The sequence below is a fragment of the Loxodonta africana genome, chromosome 19, assembly GCF_030014295.1.
Source record: "Loxodonta africana isolate mLoxAfr1 chromosome 19, mLoxAfr1.hap2, whole genome shotgun sequence".
In the NCBI taxonomy this organism is placed as follows: Eukaryota; Metazoa; Chordata; class Mammalia; order Proboscidea; family Elephantidae; genus Loxodonta; species Loxodonta africana.
The window spans coordinates 23283541-23309821 of NC_087360.1; the positions used below are offsets into that span (position 1 = coordinate 23283541).

A 26281-nucleotide genomic window follows, 5' to 3' on the forward strand; every position below is an offset into this window, starting at 1 on the left:
TGTTGATCTTGATTCTCCTTCCACCTTGTGAAGTTAGAGGAGGTCAACTGCTGCTGCCAAGCCATTTTTACAGCTAGAAGTCTGAATTCAGGGCATGGTTCTAAGAGGAGACCCTTCTTTGTCTATTTCAGCTTCTGGTAGCTGTGGGCAATCCTTATAGATGCATCTGTCTCCATTGTGTCTTCCTCTTCTCCTTGTGTGTGTCTGTGTCCATTCTGTCGTTATTATTACTCAGAAGAGATTAGATTAACAACCCACCCTACTCGGGTGTGGCCTCATTACCATAACAAAGAAAACCCTATTTCCAAACAGGATCACATCCACAGGTGTAGGGATAAGGATTCCAACACAATTTTGGGGGGAGATACAATTCAGTCCATAGCACTTAATTACATTTGCAAAGACCCATATTCCAGATAAGGTCCCATTTTGAGATTCCAGGTAGACATATCTTGGGACCACAGTTCAGTGGTTAACATGCTTGGTTACCAAATGAAAGGTTGAGGGATCAGATCCACCCAGAGGCACCTTGGAAAAAAAGCCTAGAGATCTGCTTCAGAAAAATCAGCCATTGAAAACCTATGTACCTAATTTACTGTGTAAACTTTCACCAAAAACAATAAAATATTATTTAAAAGAAAAAGAAAACCTATGGAGCACAATTCTGCTCTGACACACACGAGGTTGGCGTGAGTGAATCAGAGCTGACTAGACGGTGACTGCTTTTAGAGGGACTTTGGGTGAATCTGAAAGTGGGGGCGTGTTCGTAGGGAGAATAGGAGGGAACAATGGCCACAAATGGGCTCTGGGGGCTGCATGGCTCCAGCTGGGTCAAGCAGGTGACTTCAACCCTGGGAACCTGGAGGGGAGGGCATGCAGCCCCCAGGCCAACAGTCCCAGCACACGCCTCCGTGGGGCCCACTTTGGGCCTTCCTTCAGGCACAAAGGGCTCCGTTGTGGATTAAGAGTCTTCCGTGTTCCATAACCTGGGGAAAAGGCCTGGCCATCTGCTTCAGAAAAATCAGCCAACGAAAACCTGTGAACCTAATTTACTGTGTAAACTTTCACTAAAAACACAATTTGGGGTCAACCTTGCCCAACCTTGCAGACACTCCACACCCGCAGGCTGTGACCCCAAGTTAGGATCTCAAGGTGTGGGTCCTGTGTCTGAGTGGCTGAGGTGGGGGGCTTTGACCTCGAAAGGTGTAGGGAACTTCTCCAGCGACATGAGCAAAAACGTGGTGGACGTGTGGATGTTTCACAGGTTACGCCTGGCAGTGGCTGCACTCACAGCACCAAGAAGAGTCATGGGATGACCCTGGAATGGAGAGCTTTTCGTTGACTGTAGGTGGAGGAGACTGCAGTGGCATATGTCTGTCAGAGACGCTCACTGGCTCTGGATGCGGGGTGACAGTGCCTTTCCTCTGGTGGTCAGACAACAGCTGGGGGTGGGCCTCTCTGAGAAGGCGTGGACATGGAGCAGCAGGGGAGAGGCACTGGTTCAAGGTTGGGTCCGTGGCCAATGGAGCTGTGGGGACTGAAAACTCCAGGGTGGCAGCAGGAAGTGGTGGTGGTGGTGGGGTGTCCACGCCGGGTGACCTGGCAGAGGAGGGATTTAGTGCAGCCCAGTGGGTTGGTCTGGTTGGGCATCGTGTGGGAGACCCGGGTTTGATTCCCAGCCAGTGCCCCTCAAGCACAGCCACCACCTGTTACTGGAGACTTGCATATTGCTATGATGCTGAATAGGTTTCATGAGAGCTTTCAGACTAAGAGGACTGGGAAGGAAGTCCTAGAGATCTACTTCTGAAAATCAGCCGATGAAAGCTCTATGAAGCACAACGGTCCAGTTCCCAACCAATCATGGGGATGGCACACGACCAGGCAGTGTTCTGTTCCATTGTGCCAGGGGTTGCTGTGGACAGAGGCAACGCTACAGCCGCTAATGTCACCAGAAAGAGGTCCACTAGGGAAATGTCAGTCAGCAGTATTTTTCTAATGGAGCGTACACACCAAGGTCAGAGATACCTTCATTTGCTCTGCATGACTTCTGATCGCCACCCCACAAGACTGTCAATATTCCTTACAGGAAACAGAAGCAGCAGCACCACTTCCCCCTCCCCCACTGTTTCTCTCCACCTGGCCCCATTCCCCTCAGGGGTGGAGATGGGGATCACGGGGCACTGGATTTCCATTACCAGCCCTCGGGGCTGCGCCAGGGGTTTCATGCCTGGTCACTGAAGTGCTCTCGCTCCTTGGGGGAGTCCCTGAGTCTGGGGTGACTTGTCCCAGGCAGGGACTCTCTAGGAGCCACCATCCTGGTGCCTCTTCCTCTGGGGTTGAAGCAGCTACTGTGTGACTGGAACCTACATGTCCTCAGTTGCTGGGCTTAAGTTTCAACAGTGAAGTAACTGTGACCACAGAGTTGACCCTGACTCGTGGTGACCCCATAGGTGTCAGAGTAGAACTGTGTTCCAGAGTTTTCAATGGCTGATTTTTCAGTAGATTGCCAGGCCTTTCTTCCAAGGCACATCTGAGCAGACTTGAACCTCCAACCTTTTGGTTAGCAGCAAGTGCCTACCTGCCTGCACCACCCAGGAACTCTAGATAGATAACAGGTAGGTTTTTTTAGGTAGATAGGTAGATGTGTGTTGCACGGTTTAGTATACCACTTGCTGTCGACTCTGACTCATGGCAACCCCAGGTGTGTCAGAGTAGAACTGGGCTCCACAGGGTTTTCAATGTCTGGTTTTTCAGAAGTAGACTGCCAGGTCTTTCCTACAAAGCACCACTGAGTAGACGCGAACCTCCAGCCTTCCAGTTTGCAGCAAGCGCGTTCACCATTTGCATCACCCAGGGACTCCCAAGTTCTGGCAAAGTGCCTGACAACTTCCAGGGTGAGTTTCTGTCAATCCCTGCCCAGTGCTGCCCATAGAAAGGAATGGAAAAGGGGTCAAGGAGGCTGGGGCTCCGCGAGACTCCTATGCTAGTTGGAGACCTGGCCGGAGTGCCTCTCGTGTGTGTTGCAGTGGGGTGTTGGGCTGAGCTGCAGAGTCCAGGGAACTCAGCATCCAGTCTTGAGTCTCCAAAGCAGCAGTCCCCCCTGATCTGGACACCTTGGAGAACTGCAATAAGGACCTGCCTCTCGTGGACCCACTCCCAGCTCCCCATCTCTGCTGTGGCCCCGGCTGGCCATTCTATCCCCAGGAGACCTGGGGGATGCAGGGCTCTGCTGCTGCTGACCACAACCCCCCTCCCATTCCAGAACTGGCCAGCAGAGCTCTACAGCCCACCCCTTTACCCAGGGTGACCGTGATGGACATTCGTGGAGACCACTGGACCTCTCAAGAACTGGGTGTCACCCTCACATTTCACGTTTATCTTTCCAGAGCTGTTCGTGCCACCCATCATTAGTCCATGTAAATATTTCCTTTTAAAGTGAGTGGGGTTTTCTGTACCAAATCTTTACTCTCCCTTTATCTGCATGGGTGTGTGTGTGCACGCGCACATATGAGATACTGGCGCCGGTGGCGGGTGGGGGGGCGCAGAGGCTGGTGGCAGAGGCCTTGGCTTGTCTTGTCCAGCAGAAAGGGAGCGAGCTTGGGACTCCATTAGGACACATACCCAGCCTCTGCTCTTGGCCAGCCACAGATGCTGGGATGGGGCGGCAGGACACCTTGTGGGCCACAGCTTCCCCATCTATCAAGTAAAGGCACTGGGTTAGGTCTCTGAGAGCTCTTTGGTCCTGATAATCTCGCATTCAGGGGAGCCACGAGTGAACCTACTTCTGGGCCATTCCACTGGCCTGGGCTTTGCCCTAGACACACACGCCTCTCAGGAATGTCCTAGGACTCTTGCCCAAAACATCAAGCCCTTGTAAGAGGCAAAAGTGTTGTGTGTGTGGGTGTTCAACAGTTTTTTAAATAGGACCAGAAAGGCAGGGAGAGCGAGCTGGCTGGCCCCTCAGGAGCCCCGCAGAGGAGCAAGGCCAAAGGCAGCCAGCCCTGTCCTCCTCAGAGGTCAGTGTAGACAGGACAGCAGGGCTTACAGCAGCTTCTCCAAGGCAGGCAGGCCCCAATGTCTGTCCTCATACCTCATGGAGACACCTTCAAGGAACCAAGGGTGGGGGTGCACCCCTGGGGCATCATGTTGAGACCTTGGGTGTGACCTCACCAGCCCTGTTCTCTGGCCCCACCTCTCCCTAGGACACCCCTGCATCCCTCTAATCTCCAGGGAAACGGCAAAGGTGACACAGCCGGGTAGAGAGTTTGGGGACAAGTTGGCAGACCCACACTCTTGGCTCTAGGCAAAAGGCCCTGTAAGCAAGCCTCATCTGGGTTGGTCAGCTGGCTAGGCAGCAAAGGAGCCCACCTTCCAGGAGTCTGAGGGTGACCCCAGGGCACCCACCCTTTGTAGACTGGCATCACTGCCTTGGGGTTCAGTGGGTGGCCAACACAGCACTGCCAAGGGCCCCTAGGCTGGCCAGACGGTATGAGCTGGCTTCCCCTTGGCTCTGCCCATCACAGTAGAACCGTGTCCAACACCTGTCTCTACCCCAAGAGAAGCTCCCCATAAACTGGGCAGGGCTTCTCTGAGCACAAGGCCTGAGGGGGCGAGGGATGGCCTGTGCTCAGGTCTCCCTGGACACCTAGGCCATCTGCCGAACCTTAGCCCGAGACTGAGGGGCTCAGGCCAGAGCCACAGCTGAAAGTGACACAGGCCCAGGCCGTGTAAGGCTAGAGCCTGCCTACCCCAGGGCTCAGCACAGCAGGGACGGGACGAGGAGCTCGGCACGTGCTACATGGAAGCCCCAGCCTGGCTGTCCCTCTTCCATCTGTTCGTCTGCCCTGCAGGGCCAGAGCAGCACTGCCCAAGCAGAGTCTGGTCAACCTCAACCACGGCCTGGTCACCTCTGGCCCAGACCAGACTGGCCCATGCTGGGCGGTTACTGCTGCTCCGTGTGTTCCCACATGGCCTGACTGGTGCCTGCCTGTGGCTACTAGACCTCGCCAGTCCTGGCTCCTCCACAGCAGAGCACACTGCCCCTTCACTGTGTACCCCAGACCCCATTCCAGCAGCTAAGGGGCTCCTCCCTGAGGGCCGAGTGACTATTTTTCTAAATTCAGCAACCACCACTAAAGCAAGTAGTCTCTTGTGACTTTAATGAACTTGTCATTTTCTGGTTGATTTCTGAGCACACAGCAATTCTTCCTCCTTGTGGTAGAGCCACAGGAGGCTGAGCTCAAGAGCAGAAATGAAGCTGCTAAGAGACCAGCGCTGCCCACCAGAGGCCAGGCTGTGAGAGGGAGCAGCGAGCAGGACGGCACCCCTCCCTGTTGGCGGGTCAGCAGCCAGGCCTTGGGCAGGGCTGTGTCTGGGGCTAGGCCTTCCCTTGCTTGGCCCACAGAACACAGCACGTTCTAGCCCCATGCGGCCTGCCGGAGTGGACACACCCTGACTTTGACGAGATAGCTGGCAGAGCTGCATACCCGTGAGTTAGACAGGACCACGGAGGTGGTGATACGCAAAGCAAGTCGCATGGTGGCTCTGTGGAGGGCAGCGTCCTTACAGCGACATGAGAGAGCAGTCACTCAGTCATCTGACATTACATGTCCCCTATAAATAAAAGCGCAAAGAGGCGGGGGCAGAACAAAAATTGGCACAGACATCGATATATTGCTTTCCAGTTTCAACGCAACAAATACAAACCAGGAGGCACAGGAGGAGATAGAAGCAAGGGCCTGCACAGCTCTCCTTGGCCAAACATGTTCCCCTGGTGGGGATGGACAGCCGGAACCTGGGCTTGTGCCCCAGGCCTGGGCTGCACAGGTGGGCAGGGTGTGGGGCACTGAATCTTGAAATGGACGGGGCACAGAGGATTTGGTTTCCCTACCTTGTGCCCAGGACAGCGGCCTTGTTTCAACACAGTGGGGCTACCTTCTTTTTGAGAAAAAAAGGACAACTAAATAAATACCACACACAGACAGAAAGCCTCCAAGTGACTTGGTTTCCTCCCTTGTCTAACACTGTTTCCTAGCCCCTTTTCTGGCCTTGGCAGCTCCACAGCAGAGGGCAGGCAGGGGCACACAGCCACCTGCTATCATGGTTCCCACAGGTGCTGCTGCTGGACACAAGGGGAAAGCCCTCTCCCCTCCTGGACAGTGCTGCTGGGTCCTCCGAAGGCAGAATCCGGTGATGACCAGCAGGCCTTCCTGAGTCAAACCATCACTTCCCTCCCTGGGTGAGCTACATCCTCTTCTCCTGTAAGACCGGCACAGGAACTCTGCCTCTCATAGTTTCCTCTCCTTTTTTCTTAACCCCATGCATCTTCTTTTTAAAATGACATGATTGTTCCTGGATTGGTTTTCTCAAAACACTAGTGGCCTCCCCAATTCTCCTTTTTTTAAGTCAGGATGGTCAGAGGTTACCAAGGATGTCCCAGCGGGTACACTGGTGCCCAGGGTGCCCTTGTGCCGGCCCCTGCAGCAGCCCCGATCCCAACCCTCCACACTCGGAATGTTCTGGAAACTTCAGGGATGGCTCCTGATGACAACAGAGCTGGTACTCAGAGGAAGACAAAAATGCTGCCCGGACACAGGATGTCCAACAAGTACATTCTAATATCTTATTAGGAATCTGAATCTGTTAGGAAAAAAAATTAGAAACTGTGTATAAAACTTAAAAATATTCAAGTATCAAAAGGCTGTTCAGATCAAAGTTTAAAGCAGGCTGTCAGCATGCAGCTGCCAAGAGGGGATGTTTACAAAAGTGGACTGAATGTGCCCAGCAGGGAGAAAGCAGGACAGGGAGAGCTCTGTGTGGGAAAGGATAAGTGGATGGTGGGGTGTGGGTGCAGGGCACAAAGGCTCGAGGAAGCCAGAGAAATGAGGCCTTCATGAGCTGAGAATGAGAGTGTGTGCCCACTGGGCAGTCAGCCTGGAGGACGTGGCCACTCTCCCTGGGGAACAAACTGTAAAGTGCACCATTTGGACCCCTCCCTTCAGCGTCCAGTCAGAAGACATCACACAAATCCATATGGCGCTGAGGCAAAGAGACAGCAACCACAGAGCCACAGGACAGAAAGGGGAGAGCCATTTCTGCACAGAAACCCTCTAGAAAGAGAAGGGAGAAAGGCAGCAAGGGGCCAGATGCTACACAGTGTTGACTGAGCTTTTTAACCCTGTCATGGACACAGTCGAGTGTCTAAGTCAGGGCAACCTAAGGACCCCCACCCATGAGGGACTGGGCTGCAGCCCCCACGTTATGAAGCAGCAGCAGCAGCAGCATTTATTCAAGACACAAGAGTGGGGGAATCTAGCCATGTTCCCCTGTCCCCAGGAAGGGTGCATCTTGACAAGGAATCCAGTAGAAATCTTTTAAACTCTGATAAATTAAGTTCACAAAAACCACCACTGTGGTGGCAGCCCCTGCCAGGCTTGTACTGAGATGCACTGGTTTGGGGCGCCCTCTCGTGGGCGGTTGGAGAACCACAGTTGGGAGGCCAGTCTGGGCCTAAGACCCACAGGGCCCAGAACTGTCCAGGCACCCTGGACCAACTTTGCCTCGGGTTGCTGTCTCTGGGCAGATGGCCTGGCTCTTCAGGGTAGCCAATTGAACCTTGAGAAGGTTCGGTTCCCGCTCTGCAGATGGTCTGTCTTGCCAGAGGCCTTCCGGACATCTGCCGCCTTGTGTAGGTGAGTGGCCTTAGACTTCGGTGGAGAAGAGGACACTCTGTCTCTTGCTGTCTGGGGCAGGGATGGCTTCCAGCTGCAGGAAGTACAGCAACACCTGGACCTGCCAGGGGGAGGGAGTGAAGCAGCTTGGGGAGTTGTTCACAGCTGGAAGTTGGGGGCTTCTCAGCCTGTCCCAAAGCCTGGGGACACAAGTCTAGCTCAGGGCGTGAAGCCAGTGATGTGGGGCACAGCCACTGCTGACAGAGCCCCACACAGCAAGAGACTGGGGGGTGGGTCCTGATGTGGCCTGACTTGGGTGGTGGTAAGTACCACGCTGGCTGTACCTGGAGGATACCTGGCAGGGAGGGTGTGGACCCCTAGAAGCCCAGCAGGGTACAGAGGGGAGAGCAGTGGCCTAGGCCCACCTGCCCCTACCACCATGCAGCCCTGGGTAGGTCCTGCCTCTCTGCACCTGGGCCACTTCCCCCACACAATGAGGGTGGGGGTGACAGGTAGTACCTGGGGTGGGCCTTACCTGGGACATGACTTCTAGGGACCAGCTGTCGGTCATGGTGATGGGCTGGCCGGGTGTGGCAGGGAGCTTGCTCTCCTTCTCTGAGGGCCGGAGCAGCGTGGGGCCGAAGACGGTGGCAAGGTTGTGCAGGGACATCTTGTTAACGGTTTCCTTTTCTGCCACCCTGCAATGAGTCCAAGAGGGAACTGTATGAACATGCTGAGGAGATGAGGTCACCCTGGTGTCCTTGGGGAGTACAGTGGTGGGTGGCACGCTTTTCTGCCTGTATTGGTTCCACTGAATGGCTGCACTCTGGCCATCTGGGCAGGGAGGGCCACCGCCCTGGCTGTGCTGAAAGTGGACCCTGGGGTCCTGCTGGACTGAAGGCCTGGGAGGAAAAGCACCTGTTGGGGGGGGGGTGCAGGTACCCGCTGTGGCCCACAGAGAACAGGAAGGGCATGGTGCTGGTACTAGCACCCAGAGGGGCTGAGGTACTGCCTGGCGAGCCAGCAGGCATGGAAGATAGCCCTCCTTGCAGCCTGGGGGTCCTGAAGCCCAGGGCTCACGGACCAGTGGGCTACCTTTTGAGGTGGTCCAGAAGGAAGAGGAAGGTGACCAGGTTGGCCTCCGGGAGCGACAGCAGCAGGTTCAGCATGCAGCTCTCCTTTGCCACGGGGTCTGAAAGAGCTGCAGAAATCGGGACGGGTTGCACCAACTGGCTGGGCTTTCCCTAAGAGCATGTGTCAGAGGGCAAGACAGTCCAGCCCCATCATCATCCTTGCCCACACAGTGCTGCTGCCCCCTGTGGGGTTGGGTGCCACCCCTGGCTGCTTTTCCACATCTCAAAAGGTCAAAGTACTCCAGGCATCAGCCACAGGGGAGGGGCTGTGAGAAAAGCCTTCCTGGCTGACTCAGCCATTTTCTTCCCCTCCTCCAGGGGCCAAAGCTCAGTGGTAGAACCCTTGCCTCCCATGCAGGTTAGATTACTGGACAACACACGTCACGCACAGCCACCACTCATTGAACAACAAGGATTCCAAGGCCTCCGTCTGCTCCACCACACCTCAAGAACCTCCCTCATTGCCCTGTGTACCCTGGGGCACTTGGGGGCTGGGAGACCCCGGGAGACAGGGCAGTCCTGAGGGTGCTGCAGCCCTGTGTGTTGGCTCAGGGTCAGGCTGGCCTTGACCCCACATTTGAATGGGCTGACCTGGGGCTCAGGGAGCAGGGGGCACTGCAGTGTCACATGGTCTGGAAGCTGCATTCAGCCCTGGCCTTGGGGAGGACACTCCTGCATGTAGGCATGTGCGCCACCTCTCCATCCTCCCCTGCCATGCAGGAGGGGCAGCAACCTTTGTGAAGGGGCTTGGCTCTGCTATGCCCGTCCGTGTAGATGGTTTTCTTTGGGCAGGTGGAGAGCAGACCACAGCAGCTGAGGCACAGCTCGGCTCCTGCACCTGGACTTCCTGGACAGGACGCGAGCATGGGGAGGAGGCCCATCCTTACCAATGCCCTCGGCGAAGTTGGGGTAAAACTCGTCGGTGAAGAGGGGCTCAGGCAGCTCCCGGAAGTAGAGCTTCAATGTGCCAGCAATGGCATTGACATCCATTTCACTCATCATCACCGACACATCCTTGTTATCTGGGGCAGATACAGACATGACGCAGCCACTGATGGCACTGAGTGGGACTCAGCGCAAAGCAGCACACGGCCTCACCGTGCTGGCTTGTTCTATCCTCCCAAGAACCTGGGCGGTCCTGAGCCTGCGCAGGGCTGACAGGCAGGCATGAGGGTCCTTCTCACTCCCACTCCTGCTTTGGTCAGCCATGCCCGGCCATGGGAGACTGTTGGTCGGTAGAAGAGAATTACCTCCTGGGCAGCTCTGCCTGTATCAATAGCCCAGCCCTGGCATCTCTTGGTGATAGGAAGGCACTGGAATTATCTGTTTCATTCTAGTCTCTAAACCAGTACTTGCCCTTTGGGCTCAGGTGGCCATGGGCCCTCCATGCCCTCTGGGGCCCACAAGGTGCCAGGTTCACGCAGCCTCTAGGTTGGCAAGGTGGGTGTGCCCCCAGAGGAGTCTGCAGGCACACTGGGTGGGGGGGGGGTCCATGTGGGGCCCTGGGTGAGGGCCTGCTCAGGTACCTGGGGAGGAGTCTGCAGGCACACTGTGGGGGTCCATGTGAGACTCTCGGTGAGAGCCCACTCGGGTGCATTGTCATCTAAAAACTGGGGTGTCCTACCTACTTTAAGGGGTGAAGGTTAATGGGAGAGGGGAGCTAAGACTTGCGTTCATGGCAGCACCATGCAGGAGCTCCATGATCTCTGGCCCCAGGCATCTGGTTCATTCCTAAGGGACAGGGTGATGAGAATGGCCTGACCCCTTGACTTTGACGCCAAGGGACTAACAGGTTGTGGGATGCCCTGAGAGTCTCAGTGTGAAGGAGCAGGCTCAGCCCTGGCCACCCTCACTGCCTCCAGCACACCCGGAGCCCACACTCACTGGCGTCAAAGGCTGCCTTCAGCGCCTGGATGTCTGTGGCCACTCCGGACACACGGTAGATGCCCACCTCCTCCATGCCCCGGCGCTCGATCTCCTCCACACACTGGCGCACGATGTAGGGCACCTTGGACCTCTCTCTCCTATGGGGTGGGGAGGGACGCCCTCAGTGCCCGCAGCCCTGGGGCACACCCCCTCCTGTCTGCTGGGGACAGCCCGCACATCTGGAGATGGGGCGGTACAGAGCACACCCGTGTCTTCCTTCGCTCTGAGAGCCCACAATTACAGTTGCATGTGTTTCATCAGGGCCTATCCAAGAGCTTAGAGTCCCTGGGTGAACACGCTTGGCTGCTAACCCAAAGGCTGGAGGTTTGAGTCTACCCAGAGGCACCTTGGAAGAAAGGCCTGGCGATCTACTTCTGAAAAACCAGCCATTGAGAACCCCGTGGAGCGCAGTTCTACTCTGACACACATCGGGCTGCTGTGAGTTGGGGCTGACTTCACGGCCACTGGTTTGGTTTTGGTTATTCCAAGAGCTCCCCGTAGCCCAACACCCTGCGAGTTACACATGGTCTTTGTGGAAGGCCAGGAAGCTTTACTAAGTGAAGTTGGCCACAGGAAGTCCGTTAAAAGACCCCCGGCTTTGGGCAACAGGCGGCTGCACGACGTCCTGGGAAGCAGTCTGGTCTCCAAGTTGGGCTTGGGAGATCAGACAGGGGGTCCCACCCACCACCATCTGTGCAGGAGGCAAACCCCCGGCCTTACCAGGCCTCAGTGAGATGTATGCCCCGCATACAGCAGGCGCTAAACCGAAACCTGCCAAATGCATGACTCCATGGGGCTGCCCACACATCAGTGCTCCAGCCTCTATGACTATAAGCACTGTTCTCTTCCAAGTCTTAACAACAGACAGTCACAGTAGCTCCACGGTTTTTCTTCCTGTTGTCGTCAAGCTGACTCTGACTCACGATGACCCATGTAAACCGTACTCCACAGAGTTTTCAAAGGCCGATGTTTTGGAAGGAGATCTCTAGACCTGTCTTCCGAAGTACCTCTGGGTAGACTCAGACCTCAAACCATACAACCAACCATGGTAACTGTTTGTACCACCCAGGGACTCCAGCTCCACGTAGGATCCTGGAATAAGGACACTTCAAAAATAAAAGACAGTAGTGTTTTGAGGCCTTGGCTTTCATCTTATTTTGCGACCGGACTTGGGACCACAAAAAGTCTTTCCCAAGCCACTCTCCTTAGCTTGGTCATCGCGTTTGGTGCTGATTTGGGGTGGCTGCTGCTAGAGTCCTTCTTGTTCCTGCCCAGAGCCTCCTAAAGATGCTGTGAGGATGACAGGTGTAAGCGGGGTGGGGGTTGTGTTCAGACACAATCAGGTGTCTGAGGTAGGCTCTGGCCTGGATGACCAGCTGGGTAGGGGCCCAACCAGGCTCCATCCATCCCAGGGACGTGAATGAATTCTGGAAGCAGCCTGATGCCCTGAGAACTGCCCTCAAACCAACAAACAGGCCTCTCCTGGCAAAGGATTCAGGACAAACGGGCAGGGGTTAAAGTCTGGGATCACAACAAACTCCAAGGGAGGAAACAAAACACTGCATCTGCACCCACTGTACCAGGAGGGGGCTGAGCTGGGAAGGGCCTGAGGGGAGCAGCTGCTGAGCAGCAAAAGGGGAGGCACCTCTGCACTGGGGTGTCCTGGGAGGCCTCTCGTGCAGCAACCATGGAAAGGACCACCTGGGAGGGGCCAGGTGCCCTTGGGGTGTGAGGCCGGAGGTGTGACCCCAGTCCCCCTCACTCACTTGGTGACCACAGCGATTTTGACTCCGAAAACCCCTGTTTGCTTTCGGGACGGCATTCTTTTTAAGCTGAACTCTCTGCTGGTAAACTTGACCGAGAGTTTAACTTCAATCTACAGAGGGAAAAAGAGGCAGTGGCATACTTACCTTCTGGTTGGGGCCTTGGTACCTCTTTTCCATCCCAGGCGAGCAGGCCCAGGTCTGCATGAGGCAGGCACCAACAAGGAAGCCCCTGGTCCAGCTCAGTGAGAACCAGCACGGCTGGGATGGTGTAAGACCCAGCTTCTGTGGAACCTCCCACCACAACTCCCATTCTTCTGTTTTTTTAAATTTTTATCGTGCTTTAAGTAAAAGTTTAAAAATCAAGTCTCTCATACAAAAATTTATATACACCTTGCTATATACATCTAGTTGCTCTCCCCCTAATGAGACAGCACATTCCTTCCCTCCATTCTCTCTTGTCCTGTCCATTTGGCCAGCTTCTGACCCCTTCTACCCTCTCACCTCCCCTTCAGTCTTTCTCTCTTAATTATATAAAAAAAAAAAAGTTAAGAAAAAGTACAGATATTAACATAACAAAAACCCATCACGAAGATTAATTTTATGTATCAGTTTGGCTAGGCTATGGTTCTCTGTGATTTGGGCTAACCCTAGATTAGATGCTGTTCCCCAATGTCATCTAATACAAGGTAACATGATCCCCTTCCATAGCATAATCTACAATGTGATACAATCAAAACAGTTCCTTAGGGTGGGGTCTGCCTTCAGACCATAAACAGATACTTTGGCAGAACTCTCTCTACTCTGCACCCCTGTTGCCTGACCTACGGATCTCACAAAGAAAGCCTGCAGAAGTCTCCAGCCTGCCTCCTGACCGCTGGACTTGGGACTTGCCAGCCCCACAATCACATGAGCCAATCTCCTGAAGTAACTCTATCTCACTGGGGTGCTTACCTAGAGAACCTAAGACACCCATGAATTAGCAAATGATAATGTTTTGACATGCACACTCAGATCTCCTTTGGTGTCTGTTGCTGATTTTTTAAACGTTTGAATCCTTCTGGGGGGCTGGATGCTAATGGGGGGCTTGGTCCCTATGACCAGACCCCAGGGCCCATCTTGATGCCCCACTGTCCTCGCAGCGTCATCAGATCCCATTCAAGGAGAACACTCACTCCAGACACAAACAACGGAAGACTCCTTGTACGTGGTGGTCTGGTCTGCAAGGGCCTCTCCCCCTCCTGCCATGCCTCCCATACGGGCTCAGTCTCAGCCTCACTCTGCTTTTGTCAGAAGAGCCAGGCCACCCTGACCTTCTGGGGTGTGTACATACCCCATTCATGGTGATCACGGTCCGCTGCCAGTCTTTGTCCTGCAATGCCTGGGGGTCCAGCTGCAACAAGGGGTTGTGATTAACAGATGCCCTTGGGTTTGCTTGTAGTCTCCACCGGGCAGCAGCTCACCCCTACAACTCCACACGGAAGTCTGAGTGGAGCCAGACCACAGCCAGTACCTCCATCTAGAGGCCAAGAGCATCTGCGAGGAACCTGAGCCCCCCTGCTCTCAGGACTGAGCTCACCATGCTTAAGTACCTGCATCTGCCGCAGCTCAGGGCCTGCACACTGCCCCTCCCTCTGTCTCTTCCAGCTGGGAGCTGACACCCACTCCTAGCCTTTCTTGTCTACTCCCTGCACTGCCCCACCATTGCAGGTACTCAAATGGAACCTGGGGAAGGAGGAGTGGTCGGGTTAAACATTTCGGGAAGCCCAATTTCAGTGGCAACTTCCAGGCACACAGCATCTGAGCTGCCATAGCTGCTGTGGTTTTCTCCCTTAGTGCGTACCAGGAATATAAGTATAGGACTCATGCAGGAGGAGCTCCAGTCTGGACCGGCGCTGGATGGTGGGGCCCAGGAGGATGCAGCTGTGGGGTGGTGGGAGGAAGTCCCTCTGCAGCCCCTCTGACTTCCGCTCCTGGAGGGTGTTTGCCAAGCAGCCAACCTGCATGACTGTGTCGTTCAATGTCACCTACACAATCTGATGACTCAGGTGCTCTGACCCAAGCCATGGCCTTTTCAATTGCCTCACATGCATGCAAAAGCTGAACAGTGAAAAATGAAGACTGAAGAAGAACTGATGTATTTGAACTGTTATGTTGGCAAAAAACACTGAATATACTGTGGACTGCCAGAAGAATGAACGAGTTTGTCTTAGGAGAAATACAGAATGAGCCTTAGAAGAAAGAATAGCTAGACTTCGGCTTGCTTACTTTGGACAGGTCACCAGGAAAGACCAATCCCTAGAAAAGGACGATATTTGCTAACGTGGTGGGTCGGCAAAAATGAGAGCAACTCTCAATGAGATGGACTAACATAACAGCCACAACAATAGACTCAAACGTACCAACGATCATGAAAATGGTCCAGGACCGGGCAATGTTTTGTTCTGTTGTACATAAGGTTGCCATGATTCAGAGCCAACTAACAACGACAATGAAAACCTGAGCCACTGTATGACACACTGATCGCCCAGCCCAGGCCAGATCCCTCTGTTCACAGAGGCTTCCCCCTCATCTCCCTTTGTGGTAAACACACGCTCTATACCAGTGGTCCCAGGGTGGACCAAGACTGTGGACTGGGGCTGGGCTGGACACAACCAGCAGAATAGAGGGGAGGGTCTTGTTAAAAAAGCACCCCCTTGTCCATCTCCAGGGAGTCACTGGGTGGTACAAACAGTTAACATGCTCAGCTGCAAACCGAAAGGTTGGAGTTCAAGTCCAACCAGAGGTGCTTCAAAAGAAAGGCCTGGCAATCTACCTCTGAAAGATCAGCCATCGAGAACCCTTATGGAACACAGTTCTACTCTGACACACGTGCTGTCGCTGTTGAGATGGGGTCAACTTGACAGCAGTGAGTTGGTTGGTCTACCTCTGGCCCACCTCCAGAGAACCGGACCAGCTGCCCTGGGGGAACCTGGGATTTATATAACCAGAAAACCTCCCTGGCGAGATCCTGTAGTGTCAACAAGTTAAGGAGCCGCTGCCTGCCACAGAATTTGGCACTAATCATATACAGCCTTGTATTTTCATGACTAGCTTCAGGGGTGGCTCATTTCTACTACTAGGCAAGTGCTTAGAGCAGGGACCCCCATGATTTCGGCACCCCTCCCCAGCCTGGTGCTAAGCACAGTGTCAGTTCAGAAAGGAACTCAAAATAGGCAGAGGTTCCTCTCATACTCGAGCCACCTGGGCCTCCTGCAGAGGAGGAGTGGGGACACCAGGGAGCACTCCGGGCAGCCAGCTGCACCACTGCCACCTGGCCTCTGTATCTGTTCTGCATGGAGATGTGTCCAGGCACTCTGGGGCTGAGCATTCCTCACCGGCTCTTCCATGTCCCCTTGATTCAAATGTTCCCAGGATCTAAAACGCACAGCCAAGCTGCTGCAGAAAAACGGAAGGCGGTGGGGCTTCCCTCTAGAATAAGCAGGGGCAAACCTACGAGGTGTTATCAGAGGCTCTGCCCCTACCCCAGGGGCCTCGTAGGAGCCGCAAAGACTGCCCCCAACCCAAGGGTTGTGAGCAGAGGCCAGTCAGGTGCAAATCACCCAGAAAAGGAAACTTCCCAGGAGATGTTTCCTCCCAGGCGTGAATCCTGGGTATCTGGCAGGGTCTGGGGGCCACTCAGCACTACCGGGGATGGCAGGTGGGGGTGACACAGGGCCCCTCCGCCTCTGGGGCTGGGAGGACTCTGGGCTCCTGGGCATCAGAGCTGGGGTGGAAGGAGAAGGTGGGCAGGGCACCTGGTGTCACCATTACCCAACAACACTGCAGCCTGGCTGCTCAAGGAGGGGTGTTGCCAGTCCTACTCCTCCCTCTGCAGGAAGGGAAGTTTAACACTGCTGCTGGCGGTGTTTAAACAGGGCACAGGAGCAGACTGGCAGGTGAAACTACTTCCTTTCCCACTAAAGGACGGTCACCATTGGCCTCACTCCCCTTGGAAACTTAACCAGGTGTCGTTGAGTCAACTCCGACTCACAGTGACCCCACATGTGTCAGAGTAAAACTGTGCTCCACAGGGTTTTCAATGGCTAATTTTTGGAAGTAGACTGCCAGGCCTTTCTTCCGAGGGGCCTCTGGGTAACCCTGAATCTCCAACCTTGCAGTTAGCAGCCAAGAGCATTAACCATTTACTCCACCCAGGGACTCTACTTACAACTGGCCAAAGGCAAAAGTAGCCAGAAGCAGCCCAGTGGCAGAGGAAGCACAGACAGGGCTGGGGGTTATCTCCTCTACCTGCCTCAGGCCACCTCCAACAGCAGGAACCCTGCCCAACCTGACCCACCTGGCCCCTTCTAGCTCACCCTGGCCCCTGGCCCACCTTGCCTTTGCACACGAGGTTGCGGATGTGGGTCCACAGGGCGCCGCCCCACATACACAGGTGCTTCTTGGAAGAGGTGGTATGGCTCCGGTTGGGGTAGAGGTACTGAAGGAGGCCCTGCATGGCAGTGGGGGCAGCTAGCGTCTCTCGTATCCTTGGCTCTGTTGCTCTGAGCACCGTGAGCTCCAGCCTCTTGACCAGGCTCTGGGGAGCCCCACTTCCCGGAGGCCCTCTAACGTCAGAGTTTCCTATCCCCGTGGATTTTACCTTTTTTGTCTGTGTGGGAAAAACAGCCCCTTCTCCCCGCTGCAGCCTATTGGTGACGGGAATTCCAAACTGTCACTTTCTGCTGAAAGCCCAGAGAAGCCGAACTTCCTTCTCCAGTGGCTGGTTTCCTGTGGCCACATCTGGAGACACTGAGTACAGCAGCCTGCCCCACCAATCAGCTGCATGCTGGAAGCGCCCTGAGGACACCCGTGATGGCACCACCTCCCAGACAATAATCTCATGCACCTCCTGGAGCGCTGCCCTGTGGGCTCAGGCCACCCAGAGCATGGCTGCAGGCCACCCACAGCCACCACAGGGGGAGGTGTGGGTAGACAGGAGCTGCCCGCTGCATGGCCCAGCCTGGGTATGAACATCTCCCCTCCCCCCAGAGGCTGCGACTCTGTTGGCCTCACACTGGGTTGCCAGGCAGCCCAGTGACCAGTAGCAAACGCACTGGCCTCTGGGCACCCAGCCCTTGTGGTGTGTCTAGTGTTAAAGCCCCTCCATGGGCACTGGCCCTGGTCCAGGGAATAGGGCATGACCCCAGGATGAAGCAGTATGAAGAATCCCCAGCATGGTCCTCTTACCCGAACCAAAACAATGCTCAAGGCCAAGGTCTCCGTGTACAGTTATTTAAGGCACTGGCGGGGTAAACAAAGTGGCTGAGATTTGCAAAACAGGCGGCTGAGGGGAAGTGACCAGGAAATGGCAGTCCAGGGAAAAGCTGAGTCTACTCCAGATGGCACAAGGGCCCCACCAGCCACAGGGTCATGGGAAAGAGTGTAGCCTGCTGCACAGGGTGGGTGGGCGTGAGGGAGCCCACTCCCACCCTGGTGCTCTTCGGGGACAGTGCAGGTTGCTGCTTCTCTCTCCTGGGGTTGGGCAAGGTGGAGGTCTTGGAAAAACTGTGGCTGGCAGGCCTCCTGGACAGGTGTCCCAAGGTCTACCCAAAAACTGCCCACACATCCATCCTGGGGAGGGGAGGGTCTGCAGGTGGTGAACCATGCCCTGAGCATGACCATGTTTGTTAGGATGAGGACCTGCTGTGCTGTACTATGCAGCAGGTACGACCTGGGAAGTCACTGACCAGGACCACAGAGCACTGTCTCACTCACCCTCAGCCTGGAAGGGGAAGGGCTAAATTGTGCAAAGGAGGAGATACCCATTCCCTCCTGATGCAACCTGCACTTTCCGCCCCCCTCGTGCCCACGGCTGAGCTCCCCAGACAAGTCTCCACAGATGCATGGGCAATATCTCCAGCAGTCTCTGTGCCCCGGGCATGCTGAGTGAGAAATTTGTGTCCCCTCTGCTGTCATCTGGGTCTGCTCTGTTTTCCGAGAACTGTTTTCGAGCTCTGCCTTCCACTTTAACTCGTTGCTGCTCCCCTCTGATTCCAACCAGTCTCTGAGATCACTTAAAAATATACAGCAACATCTACTAGAATGGCTGGGGTCCCTGAGTGACACAATGGTTAATGGGTTCGGCTGCTAACCAAAAGATTGAAGGTTCAAGTCCAGGCATCTCAGAAGAAAAGCCTGGCAATCTACTTCTGAAAAACCAGGCATTGAAAATCCTATGGAGCACAGTCTACTGTGACACATGGGGTCCCCATGAGTCGAAGTTGACTTGATGGCAACTTTTTTTTTTTTTTAATTAGAATAGCTTTGATCAAAAAGATCATAATAATTGTTATGATCATAACAAGTGAGAAACCGGAGCGTCATCCGTTGCCATGGACAATGTAAAATGGTGTGGTGACGCCGGAAAAAACTGTGGCAGTTCCGAAACTTAAAACAGACTGCTCACTCCAAAGTGTCTACCCAAGAAAAATGACAGGAAAACACGTCTACACAAAGACTTGTACACACATCATGTTTGTTGCAACGTGAATCATAACGGTTCCAAACCGAAAGCTGCCTGTGATGGTTACTGTATGTCAACTTGGTTAGGCTGTGATCCTCAGTGGTTTAGCAGACACCGTGTAATCACCTTCCCTTCTGTGATCCGATGTGAGCAGCCGATCATTTGAAAGGGCAATTTCCTTGGGGGTGGGGCCTCCCTCCAGTATATAAATGGGTGTTCTGGGAGCGCTCACTCTCTTTCTCAACCCTGCAGTCTTCTTATTGCCTGAACTCCGCTTTTGGAGACGTAAACCTGCACGTCTCTGGCCTGCTGCCTGCCTTGCAGATCATGGGTCCGTCAGCCCCTACAGCCATGTGAGCCAGTTGAAGGCTTCAGCGTGTTGCCTGACTCACAGATTTGGGACTTGCCAGCCCTCATAGATGCGTGTGCCATTTCTTCACGAGTGCATGAGCCACTTCCTTGAAGTAAATTTCTTGCTCTATATTTATACGTACACGTCACTGGTTTTACTTCTCTAGAGAACCCAGACTGAAAAAAAAAATTCCCACCAACTGCTTAATAAACAAAATGTGGTTCATTCATACAATAAAATATTTAGTCATAAAAAGGAAAAAGGTACTGACTCATGTTACAACAGATAGCCCTCAAAAACATTATGTTAAGTGAAAGAAGCCAGACATAAAAGATTGTTGTTGTTAGCCGTCATTGAACGGGCCCCTGACTCATGGAGACCTCGTGCACAACAGAACAAAACACTGTCTAGTCCTATGCAATCTCCACAACAGGTAGTGGCTCAGACTGTTGTGATCCATTTTGGAAATAGATTGCCAGACCATTCCTCTTCGTCTGTCTTAGTCTGGAAGCTTGGCCTTCCATGCAGAAGACCTGGGTTCGATTTCTGACCAACGCACCTCATATACAGCCACCACCTGTCTGTCAGTGGAGGCTTGCATGTTGCTGTGATGCCAAACAGGTTTCAATAGAGATTCTAGACTAAGACAGAAGAGAAAGGTCTGGCAGCAACAACTCAGCATACCAGCACCTGGGGCTTGGCCACGGGCTATATAAGATGCTGGCCAGAGAGGGCCAGCTAGATCTCAGCCCCCAGCTCCTGGGGTGTGGGCAAGAAATGCCCTGTGGCCTGGAAAGGGAGAAGGGAAGGAGCTGCCAAGGGTAACTTCATATTCAGGTCCCTTAGCCTCTGTTCCAGACTGAACTGTGTCCCCCAAATATGTGTTGGAATCCTAACCCCTGTACCTGTGGATGGAATGCCATTTGGGAAGAGGGTTTTCCTTCTTATGTTAATGAGGCCATATCAGTGTATGGTGGCTTCGAAACCTAATCACTTCTGAGTTATAAAAAGGCTAGATTAGATACAGAAGCCAACACAAATGGGGGTGGGGGAGGAAAGACAGATGGCACATGAAGACTGCCAAGGAACTGAGGAACCCTGGGGTTACAGAAGCTGAAAGAGACAAGGATCTTCCCCCAGAGCTGACAGAGAAAGGCTTCTCTGAGATGTGGAGCCCCAAATTTGGACTTCCTACAGATGACGCCCCACACATCTGTCAGTTTGTCGTACTGTGGTGGCTTGTGCATTGCCATGATTCTGGAAACTATGCCACCAGTATTTCAAATACCAGCAGGGTCACACATGGTAGCCAGGTTTCAGTTGAGATTCCAGACTAACACAGATTAGGAAGAAGGACCCAGCGATAGGAAGAAGGACCCAGCGATCTACTTCTGAAAAAATGAGGAGTTATGAATAGCAGCAGAACATTGCCTGATATAGTGCCGGGAAGATGAGCCCTTCATGTTGGTAGGCACTAAAAATATGTCTGGAGAAGGGCTGCCTCTTCAAAGTTGAGTGGACCTTAATGACATGGATGGAGTCAAGCTTTTGGGACCTTCATTTGTTGATGTGGCATGACTCAAAATGAGAAGAAACAGCTGCAAACATCCATTAATAATAAGAAGGTAGAGCGTACGAAGTACGAATCTGGGAAAGTTGGAAAGTGTCAAAAATGAAATGGAATGTATAAAAATCGATATCCTAGGCACTAGTGAGCTAAAATGGACTGGTATTAGCCATTTTGAATCAATCATATGGTCTACTACGCTAGGAATGACAAACTGAAAAGGAACGACGTCACATTAATCATGAAAAAGAACATTTAAAGATCTATCCTGAAGTACAATGCTGTCAGTCACAGGGTAATATCCATAAGCTGACAAAGAAGACCAGTTAATAGAACTATTATTTAAATTTACACACCAACCACTAAGGCCAAAGAGGAAGAAATTAAAGACTTTTACCAACTTCTGCAGTCTGGAATTGATCAGCATGCAATCAAGATGCATTGATAATTATTGGTGACTGGAATGCAAAAGCTGGAAACAAAGGACTGGTAGTTGGAAAATATAGCTTTGGTGACAGAAACAATTGTGCAGATCGCATAACAGGAATTTTGCAAGACCAGCGACTTCTTCATTGCAGACACCTTTTCAACAATATAAATGACAACTATATACACGTGGACCTTGCCAGACGGAATACACAGGAATCAAATCGACTACATCTGTGGAAAGAGATGAAGGAAAAGCTTGATATCATCAGTTAGAACAAAGCCAGCTGCGGACTATGGAACAGACCACCAATTGCTCATATACAGGTTCAAGCTGAAGCTGAAGAAAATTAGAACAAGTTCATGGCAGCCAAAGTACGACCTTAAGTATCCCACCTGAATTTAGAGGCCATCTCAAGAACAGATTTGAAGCACTGAATACTAATGACGGAAGACCATCAAGTATGACATCAAGGATATCACACATGAAGAAAGCAAAAGGTCATTAAAAAGACAGGAAAGAAAGAAAAGACCAAAATGGATGTTAGAAGAGACTCTGAAACTTGCTCTTGAATGCAGAGTAACTAAAGCAAATAGAAGAAATGATGAAGTAAAAGAGCTGAACAGAAGATCTCAAAGGGCAGCTTGAGATGACAAAGTAAAGTATTACAAAGTGCAAAGTAAAATATCACAATGTGCGAAGACCTGGAATTAGAAAACCAAAAGGGAAGAACATGCTTGACATTTACCAAGCTGAAAGAACTGAAGAAAAAATTCAAGCCTTGAGTTGCAATATTGAAGAATTCTATGGGGGAAAATATTCAATGATGTAGAAAGCCTTAAGAGAAGATGAAGAGTCACTGTACCAAAAAGAAATGGTGGACATTCAATTGTTTCAGGAGGTAGCATGTGATCAAGAACTGATGGTACTGACGGAAGAAGTCCAAGCTGCACTGGAGGCACTGGCAAAAAACAAGGCTTCAGGAATTAACGGGCTACTAATTGAGATGCAGCGCTAGAAGCGCTCACTTGTCTATGCCAAGAAATTTGGAAGACAGCTACCTGGCCAACTGACTAGAAGAGAGCCACATCTGTACCCATTCCAAAGAAATGCAGAAATTCCAAGAGAATGTAGAAATTATTGAACAATATCATTAATATCACGCTCAAGTAAAATTTTGCTGAAGATCATTCAAAAGCGGTTGCTGCACTACATCGACAGGGAACTGCCCAAAATTCAAGCCAGATTCAGAAGATGTGGAACCAGGGATATCATTGCTGATGTCAGGTGGATCCTAGCTGAAAGCAGAAAATACCAGAAAGATGTTTACCTGTGTTCTATTGACTATGCAAAGGCATTCGACTGTGTGGATCATAACAAATTATGGGTAACGTTGCAAAGAATGAGAATTCCAGAAAATTGTGCTCATGAGGGATCTGTACATAGATCAACTGGCAGTTGTTCAAACAGAACAAGGGGATACTGCGTGGTTTACAGTGTGTCAGGGTTGTAGCCTTTCGCCATACCTGTTCAATCTCTATTATGAGCAGATAATCCGAGAGGCTGGACTATATCGAGAAGAACGGGGCATCAGGATTGGAGGAAGACACATTAACAACCTGCGTTACACAGATGACACAACCTTGCTTGCTGAAAGTGAAGAGGACTTGAAGCACTTACTGATGAAGATCAAAGGCCACAGCCTTCAGTATGGATTACACCTCAACATGGAGAAAACAAAATTTCTCACAACTGCCCTGACAGGAACAGAGAATCACTAATGGAGCAGGAGAACAGTGGGATACAGACCTCAAATTCTCATAAAAAGAACAGACATAATGGTCTGACTCAGACTGGAGAGACCCCAGAGATCATGGCCCCTGGACCCTCTGTTAGTCCAAGACTGAAAACATTCCCAAAGTCAACTCTTCAGACAGGGATTGGACTGGACTACAAGACAGAAAATGATACTGATGAGGAGTGAGCTTCTTGGCTCAAGCAGACATGTGAGTCTAAGTGGGCAGCTCCTGCCTGGAGGCAAGATGAGAAGGCAGAGGGCGACAGGAGCTGGTTCAACAGACACGGGGAATACAGGTTGGAGAGGAGGAGTGTGCTGTCACATTAGGGGGAGAGCAGCTAGGGTTACATAGCAAGGTGTGCAAGGTTTTTGTATGAGAGGCTGACTTGAATTGTAAACTTTCACTTAAAACACGATAAAAAAAATTCTCACAACTGGACCAATAAGCAACATCATGATAAATGGAGAAATGACTGAAGTTGTCAAGGGTTTCATTTTACTTGGATTCACAATCAACACCCATGGAAGCAGCAGTCAAAAAATCAAGAGACGCACTGCGTTGGGCAAATCTGCTGTGAAAAACCTCTTTAAAGTGTTGAAAAGCAAAGATGTCACCTTGAAGACTAAGGTGTGCCTGACCCAAGCCATGGTATTTTCAATTGCATCTTATGCATGCGAAAGCTGGACAATGAATAGGGAAGACCGAAGAAGAACTGATGCCTTTGAATTGTGGTGCTGGCGAAGAATATTAAATATACCACGGACTGCCAAAAGAATGAACAAATCTGTCTTGGAAGTAGTACAACCAGAATGCTTCTTAGAAGCAAGGATGGTGAGACTGTGTCTTACACTTCGGACGTGTTATCAGGAGGGATCTCAGTCTCTGGAGAAGGACATCATGCTTGGTAAAGTACAGGGTCAGTGAAAAAGAGGAAGACCCTCAATGAGATGGATTGACATTGGCTGCAACAATGGGTTTAAGCATAACAACAATTGTAGGCATGGTGAAGGACCGGGCAGTGTTTGGTTCTGTAGTACACAGGGTCACTAAGAGTCGGAACTGAGTCAACGGCACCTAACAACAACAACGGCCTTGACCCTGTTTTTTCATTCATGATCTTATAGTTTTTGGTTTTATATTTAGGTCTTCGATCCATTTTGAATTAGTTTTTGCGTATGGTGTGAGGTATGGGTCCTGTTTCATAAATCACTGTTCTTTAAAGCCACCCACTTCTGGTATTTCCTAGTACTGCTGTAACAGGAAACTAAGACGGCTTCCCAGGTCAGCAGGGTGTCTTGAGAAGGTTCTGTAAGTGTCTCCTTGCGTGTCAAATGCAGTAGTGGCACCAGGTGCCTTGAAAATCAAAGCACCTGAACTATGACTGCTACCCAGCAGGTGCTATGTAACACATCAGTTCTCAAGAGAGACAAGGATCACACGTCCACTGAGAAATCTGGAGATGTCCTGAAACCTGGAGCCAGCCTCAGCATCTGTCGGAGCACGTGGCCACCCTCAGGTTATTTCACATCACAGGAGTCTATATATGGCCAGAAGGGGAACCAGGTCACATGTACACATGGGTGGATCTTGGGGGCATTATCGAGGGCGCCAGCCAGCACCGGCTGTGGGGCAGTGAGTACGGCATGCATGTCAACACTCCATACAAAGCCACCCATCCCTGCCTGGGCACGTACAAATGTGTGAACATGGCCTCACACCACATTCACTGTGGAGGGAACACATTTGGCTGGTGAAAAATTCCTGCTCAGGACCATGAAAGTGGAACTCCTTGACAAACTTGTTCATATTACTGCTTCTTCAACCCAGATTCTGGCTGTATAAAGATCCTACAACTGGCCAGGCGATGTGATGGGCTGGTGGAGAGCAAGGCCGAACCATTCCTCTTCATTGGAACAATGGGAAAGCCTTCCAATCCCACCTGGATTGCCCAATCAGAAGCCTTGGTCCTGATAACGAAGGCTGGGAACTGAGCCCCTTTCTCTCTTACAGTTTCCTCTCCTTCTCAAGGAGCCTCCTGCCCTGTGCTGGGTACACAGTAACTTCTTCTCTCTGCTTATGCATGCCTGTCATATGATACCTGGCCAACCGCACTTCTACACTTGTTCCCTATGGGAAAGAACAAAGTCCCTCATCTGTGACACAAGAGGTGTGTGTACAGAACCAGACCTGCACTGGCTGAGCATGGAGGCCACTGCCCACTAGTGAAGCCCACCTTGCCCAATCTCTTCTCTGTGACTGAAGTATCATTCCACTGCTTGTGTATGAGTTATGCTCCCATCAGTGGCCCTGGGCCTCAGACCATGGCTTGACATTTGGTGCAGCAAGCAGGGTCAACAGCTTGACACCCTTCTCACCAGATCAAGTGCTCTGCTCAAGATCTAAGATGCAGGCAGGCACTTATGCCCAGGACATTGCTGAGTGGCCTTGGACAAGGAGAGGGGAGCTCATCCCGCCTTACTTGTGGTGGGGAGCAGGGCTGTTACACAGCATCTGACACGCATGCCCAAGCCTCAGCCTACTGGCTGGAGTGGTGGCCCTGCTGGTAGGGGCCTGAGCCTGAGCCTGAACAGTGAGACTGCAGAGCCTCACCAGCAGTGATGACCACTACTCAGGACCAAGCCCTCCCCTGTCCACCATTCCTGATGCCCCAATCACAGCACTGAAGGAACTTGGCTTCCTGCCCTTAGGGAAAGGAGGTGGGGCTTCTTGGCAAGCCCTGTCCTCCCACAGGCACCTGGAGAGGCCAACCTAGTCCCTTCCTGAGGCCTCCTCTCAGGTAGGAAGCTGTACCCAAGACCTGAATCTACCTCCAGGGCGGGTATGGGAGAAATCTCCTTAGCTGGATTTGATAAAAAGCCGGGCACAGACCCTACAGGTAGGACCACAGAAACACAAAGTAGCTCTAGCTCCTGTTGGCCAAGAAATGCAGAACGCTGGTTGTAAGGCTTCAAAAAAAAAAAAAAAACCCAAACCCATTGCCATAGAGTCAATTCCAATTTATGGCAACCCCATATGTTACAGAGTAGAACTGTGCTCCGTAGGTTTTCCTGGCTATTATCTTCACGAAAGCAGATTGTCAGATCTTTCCCCATGGTGCCTCCAGATGGATTTGGACCAC

General features: G+C 52.1%; 1 protein-coding gene across 1 annotated transcript in view; it reads right to left on the reverse strand.

The window, feature by feature from the left end:
- Window positions 1–1121: 1121 nt before the first annotated feature.
- The window catches only part of BCR (BCR activator of RhoGEF and GTPase), a 150558-nt gene continuing 125398 nt past the window's right edge, over window positions 1122–26281 (reverse strand). Inside the window, exons 17-23 of the mRNA XM_003419174.4 lie at window positions 13826–13885; window positions 12496–12605; window positions 10688–10827; window positions 9691–9825; window positions 8766–8871; window positions 8206–8368; window positions 1122–7791 (exon numbers count right to left, since the gene is read on the reverse strand). Coding sequence (XP_003419222.2) covers window positions 7702–7791; window positions 8206–8368; window positions 8766–8871; window positions 9691–9825; window positions 10688–10827; window positions 12496–12605; window positions 13826–13885 — 804 coding nt within the window. The 3' untranslated portion in view covers window positions 1122–7701. The remainder of the gene's footprint in view (window positions 7792–8205; window positions 8369–8765; window positions 8872–9690; window positions 9826–10687; window positions 10828–12495; window positions 12606–13825; window positions 13886–26281) is intronic.